This window comes from Nannospalax galili, unplaced genomic scaffold, assembly GCF_000622305.1.
Source record: "Nannospalax galili isolate Female #2095 unplaced genomic scaffold, S.galili_v1.0 scaffold1811, whole genome shotgun sequence".
Taxonomy (NCBI): domain Eukaryota; kingdom Metazoa; phylum Chordata; class Mammalia; order Rodentia; family Spalacidae; genus Nannospalax; species Nannospalax galili.
The window spans coordinates 240016-246673 of NW_008329641.1; the positions used below are offsets into that span (position 1 = coordinate 240016).

Genomic DNA, 6658 nt, shown 5'->3' on the forward strand with positions numbered 1-6658 from the left:
ACATGGCTGTTCCCTTTTGTCCTCTGGATTGAGGGTCATAATGAGGCCAGTCTGAGGGACCATGGCTGTCACCGGTTCAGCTCTATGGCAGAAATGGCCTCTGAGTTCTCTGCTTGTATTGGCCTTAGGAGCATATGATACCTGGTGTGTGTGTGTGTGTGTGTGTGTGTGTGTGTGTGTGTGTGTGTGCGCGCGCGCGCGCGTGTGCGCGCGCGCGCATGCACTCCTATAGGTCAGAGGACAGCTTGTTGGAGTTAGTTTCTCTACCATGTGTGGGTCCTGAGGATCAAACTCAGGTCATCAAGTTTGGTATCCTGATCTGCTACCAGCCACTCAGTCTTTTAAAACAATAATTATAAAGATTGGAATACCCTAGGAAAATATTAAAACAATATTAAATGCTAAAAGCAAAGCATAAAGTTACATGTACTATAATTACAGTTAAGATTAAATTATTGGTTTATAGGAAACAACTTGAGCAAATACCAAAAAAAATCCTACCTGTTATTATAAGTTATTTAAACTGTATCCTGATCTGCTACCAGCCACTCAGTCTTTTAAAACAATAATTATAAAGATTGGAATACCCTAGGAAAATATTAAAACAATATTAAATGCTAAAAGCAAAGCATAAAGTTACATGTACTATAATTACAGTTAAGATTAAATTATTGGTTTATAGGAAACAACTTGAGCAAATACCAAAAAAAATCCTACCTGTTATTATAAGTTATTTAAACTACAATTGATCCAGGTTTGGTGGCATGCTCCTGTAATCCCAGCATTCAAGAAGCTGAGAGGCAGGAGGATCTCAAGTTCAAGACTAGCCTGGATGACATAGCAAATTCAAGGGCCATCTGGGCTACATAGTGAGGCCCTGTCTTCAAAACAAAACTGAACTATGGGTGATTTACTCTCCTTTTTAAAATAACTTTAGAGATGAGGGTATAGCTCAGTGGTAGACCACTTTCCTAGCATAATACTCTGCCATGTTAGAGGTATAATAGCAATAAATAATACAGATATGGTTCCTTGTTTTGATAGTGTTAGGTGGCATATTTGTGAAATAAATTCCCCAAAACATAGAGTGATTTATGAAAGGACATAAGGCACATGTATTAAGACCAGTTGATTTTATTTTGTGGATTTGTGTTTAATTATGGTATACATCATCTTACAGTCTGCCTCCCTTCTTGTTGTACCCTTTGTCGGGTACGTGGTCTTCATCCTAACATTCTCCATGATGAATCTAGCTGTTTCCTTAAGTTGCTAGCACATTACAGTTGTAAGCTTAAGTATTTTTATTATTCGGCTCCTTCTCCAACAGCCAGCAACCCCAACTCGCACAATAGCAGCAACCCCAATTCAGACACTTCCACAGAGCCAGACGACACCAAAGCGAATTGATACTCCCAGCTTGGAGGAGCCCAGTGACCTTGAGGAGCTTGAGCAGTTTGCCAAGACCTTCAAACAAAGACGGATCAAACTTGGATTCACTCAGGTAGGTTAAACCTGCCCTACCTTAGATTCCCCCCCTTGGCAGGCTACAGACACTTATATCACATGTCTAAAGAGGCTTTTAAGGAACGTTTGCTCCTCAGCCATGTTGCTTTTTGTTTTAGTTATAATTGATTTTGTTAGTCATTTTCTGTTTATAAGTTTAGAGCATTTTACATTTAGTTATAAGTTATACATATACATTTATTTATGACACTATTAGGCTAAAACTTTCAAAATATGTCTTACAGCACAGGTCTCTGAAATTATGTAAATAAAATGTGAGAGTTTTAATAGATTATATGAGGGTTAATATGACTGTACTGAGGGTTTTTAAGTTTGAAAAATCAAGTGGTTGTAGAACTTACTACTGAATGAGTGAGGTGAAAAGAGTGAAGGTTTCAGTGTTTTTTATAGTAGCTGGAGAGAGATATGTTTGCAAGGCTTATTTAAAACCAGTTTGGGAAGAAAAGAGTACTCTCTCTTCTCCTTCTCCCCTCCCCCAGACTATACTGAGATTAATTAGTCAAATCAGAATCTGTTGAAGATGAAAAAGTCCAAATTAATCAAAATCCAAAATAATCTTTTAATGTCACCTAGCAGAGGACTTTAAAAATGGAATGAAATCTTGTGCTTAATGGTTTAAGCAAACATTTGGGCACACAGCATTTTTTCTGAGCACTGCCACTGACTTTTCTCCCTTATTAACCTGTCACAAGTAATACTTTCAAAACAGGGAAGGCATTAAACTGATATTATATAAAATGGCAGAAGATCATTAGATAAAAGAAAAAACCTTGAAGTATGGATTGGGCTGCATATTTATAGAATCAGGAAAATAGTCTAATGTCTTCTTTCCAGAAAATGTAGTTACATTTGGAATTCAATCCTTCACTCAAATGCTTCCCAAATTAATTTGTGCTGAAAGTGCATCATGTACCACCTGTTTTGGTAGATCAAAATTCAAGATAACATCTCTGCCTGCTGTATTCAAGATATCTTTAGGGACACAATTAGATTTATTTTTTATTGGGGATTTATTTTTGCTCAAACTATATATTAGAATGTAAAATGATTTCTTAATATTTTTATTATTTTTATTTCATGTATAATGAGTATTGCCTGCATGTATGTAACTGCATCTGTGTTGTGCAGTTTCCACGGAGGTCAGAAGAGAGCTTCAGATCCCCTGGAACTGGAGTTAGGCACAGTTGTTACCGCCATGTGGGTGCTGGGAATCAAGGGTCCTCTGCAATAGCAGTCAGTGCTCTTAACCACCAGGCCATCTCTCCAGCCCCTGTAAAATGATTTTTTAAATAGATAGAATTTTAGGTGAATGCAGTTACATTTTTGAAGAATTTCAGTTACAAAGAAAGAAACGACTGGCCCCGTGATGGCTCTGGTAGGTGTTGTACCTGGAACTCACTTGGTGGGTAGAGTGGTGGGTGGAGTAAACTGACTTTTGTAAGTTTTCCTCCACAAGTACACTCGATTAGATTAGGATTAGGATTAGATTAGTTTAGATTAGATTAGATTAGATTAGATTAGATTGATGATAGGCAGAGATAGAGAGAGATAGAGAGATAGATGAGAGATTAGATGATAGATAGAAGATAGATAGATAGATAGATAGATAGATAGATAGATAGATAGATAGATAGATAGATAGGTTTAAAAAAACATTTTTTAAATGAAAAAGGGCCTCTAGCCTTTCAATTATAAGACTTGGACTTGGGCCAGAGAGATAGCTCAGAGTAAAACTATTTGCTATGCAGGATTGATAACTTGACTTTGATCCTCAGAACCCATGAAAAAAGCTGAATGCAGTGGTATGCATCTGAAAAATGGGAGGCAGAGACAAAGAATCAGCCAGAAGCTCACAGGCTAGCCTGGAGTACACCACAAAGGGGCAGAAACAACTGGAGAGACCCTGCCTCAAAAACAAGGCGGAAGATGAAAACAATGTGCCTACGCACAAAAAATAAATAGAGAGATGATAGAAATAGATACATAGATAGAAGATAGATAGATAGATAGATAGATAGATAGATAGATAGATAGATAGATAGATTAGTTTTTTTTTTAATTTTAAACTACAATCCAGAAACATTTTAGTAATTTTGGAGCACTAAATGATTGACTTATTTTGAAAATGAAAATAAAGATAAACTAAATTGTTAGGAATAAGTTAATAGACTCAAAAGAAAGTTTAAGTTTAACATATTTAACTGCACTAAGTTTTTGGCTATTAACACAGTATACTCCTGGGTTCTCTGGGAAATTGTTGCCTAAGTAGGTCAAGGATGGTAACCCAAGTAGTGGTTTTCTTTTTCTGTAGTATTTGATCCAATGCACTACCCGAGTGAGAATAGGGATCTGTCTCTCCCTCTCCTCTCCCATCCCTTTCTTCCTGTCTTCCTTGTCTTACCTCCCTACACACCCCACCCCACCTCCACATCTCATTCTTTCTTTTTTATGGTTTTTATCCACTTTCACTTTTTTGGCAAGGCCACTCGTCATTTTTCAAAATGATGTCATAGGAGTGGAATGGTTTGCAAGTCTTGCCAACATAGACAAGAGTACTTACTACTGTACAAGGTGGAAAACCAGCTTCTTAGTCTTTATTTTTGTCATATACCTTATTGTAGTTACTCAAAAGTAGCTGTGTATCCAGTTTATTCATATTTGTACACATACACACAAAAGGAAAGTTAAGTGTTCAAGTTACTTCTTGTAATAAATCCTTATTCTTTGAGTAAATGCATGGTTTGGGATGTTTTTAATGTTTACTTTCTAATTATATAAGTACTTATCATTGGGTAAGCAATGGGTGTCATTGCATTGTTAGGAAGCACATCATGATCTATAGCATTATTCAGATGTAATGTATTCGTTTGTTATTTTCGGTCTCAATCTTTGCTTTTCCAACTTAATGTTAGTTTTATAAATGGCAGAGGGATATAATTTTGATTGTGTATGTTGAAATCAACTGATTGAAACAGTTAACTTGTATGAGAAAGAACCTGAGTACTAAACTAAGCATGACCAAAATTAATTAAAATTAGCATGTTAACTGAAGAACCTATTGCCTTTTATTGTGTTAAACAACCTTAAACAGTAAAATTGTATCACAAATCTCCATTAAGTGAATTTTCCATTTACTGCCAAAGTTCCAGTTGATTGGTGGCATAGCTTTATTTCTAGCTACCAACTTGTTATTGGGGTGTGTGTGTATGTATACATGCATGTACCCATGGAGACCAGAAGTCAGATCTTCCTTGATTACTCTTCACTTTATTTCCTGAGACAGGGTTTTTCAGTGAACCTGAAGCTCACCAATTCAGCTAGGCTGACTGACCAGTAAGCTCCAGGCATTTGCCTGTCTATGCCTCCCAGTACTGGGATTATAGGTGTGCAACCTGCTTTTTACATAGCTACCAGGGATCCAAATTCAGGTCCTCTTGTTTGTGCAAAAAAGTACTCTACTGACTGATCGATCTCCATATCCCCAAGTTATTGCTTCCTAATGTACTATAATGTGGTTTTTAAATAGGTATTTTGTTTTTTGCTTACTTGTCAAAATTGTTAATTTTCCTAGTAAGATAATACAGGTACTTGTGAGACATTTTTAGTAAATTGTACAGTTATAGTGTCATTTATTGCCATCTAATTGCTACTTAAATATCATATACTCAAAAAAAAAAAAATCACGAGTTTCATTTGGCTCCAGATTTCTGGAAAGCTATAATCTAAACAAACAAAATGACCAAGACATGAGTATGTATGATACATTGAGTACCTCATGTGTAGTGAGCACTGTGCAATTCATTGTTTGAATAAAGCGACATATAATAAATATATAGCGGTACACATAAACACGCTGGTTGTCTAAGTGTTGCTATAATTGGAAAGAAATCAATAAATAACGTCCTTGGTTCTAAAGAGAAGGGTATTCAAGGGTGGCAGTAATGGGAATGGGAATGTTTTGTATTTATGCTGACCTGTACCATAACCACTACCTACTAGTGGTACTGAATGATTGAAAGGGTAATGGTGCTGAGAAAATGAATTTTCATTTATTTGCTTTTCAGTAATTTAGATTTAAATGGCCACACATGGGTGGTGACTAATGGAAGCCTTGGGATCTATGTCACTTAGAGTTGAATTATTTAGTGCATTTCATTTTATAGGTCCACATTTGTCCTCTGCTAAACTTTTTAGTAAAAGTTGTCCATATCTAGGCATTGTGGTACATTCCTGTAATCTCAGCACTTGGGAGGCAGGAGGATTGGGATTTTAAGAACAGCCGTAACTACATAATGAATTTGAGGCCATCGTGGGCTCCATAAGACCCTGTACTTAAAAATTAAAAATACATGTAAGAAAATGGAGTTTAAGTATAGTTTTTCCTTGACTACTACTTCATGCAGGTGCTAACAAACAATATAATCTCTAAAAAATAGATCTGGAGAATTTAAAGAACTTGGATAATCCCAATTCAAAATAGTGGTGCATAGTGGGGCATGGTAGCACAAGCCTAGAATCCTGGCACTTGGGAAACTGAGACAGGAGGATCACAAGTTCAAAGCTAGTCTAGGCTACATGGTGAGACCTGGTGGTCTCATAAAGATTGACTAATTAATTAAATAGCATTGCCAGGTTAGTTGGGAATTGACTCTCTCAATAATAGAGTTAGCTGTGTGATATTTTGGACCAGAAATGCTGTTACCTTTCTTTTCTGCCCTGTCACTAAACTAATTGAAATGAGTGAGTAAACTATTTAAACTCCATGAGCTCCTCCTATTATGTATAAAATAACTATTAAGATACAGCTTTTTCAAACTTGACAAGAGAGATCCAGCTGGAAGAAAAGCACTGTGTATGTTTGAAAGGTGATAAGCTCATGGAAAAAGACATCTTTTGTAATATATTCAGAGATCATTGTTCTATTGCAATAAGGTTACCAAGTTTCCAGTCCCCATGAAGGTTTGACTAAATGGGTCAAACCTCTCTACTGTGAATTTCTATCTCGAGCATGGCTACAAAAGTAGTCTTTTAGAATACCTGTTTTTGTAACTAACTTTGAAATCCAAACTAAGTAAAATACATTTTTTTCACAGCTTCAAGAAATACTTTATGAGGATGTGTGTGTGTGCGTGTG

General features: G+C 36.2%; 1 protein-coding gene across 4 annotated transcripts in view; it reads left to right on the plus strand.

The window, feature by feature from the left end:
- Pou2f1 (POU class 2 homeobox 1) overlaps nucleotides 1-6658 on the plus strand; it is a 183957-nt gene that overhangs the window by 142906 nt on the left and 34393 nt on the right. For all 4 annotated transcript variants that reach the window (XM_029567149.1, XM_029567152.1, XM_029567154.1 and 1 more), the window contains one exon: nucleotides 1328-1501. In XM_029567149.1, coding sequence (XP_029423009.1) covers nucleotides 1328-1501 — 174 coding nt within the window. The remainder of the gene's footprint in view (nucleotides 1-1327; nucleotides 1502-6658) is intronic.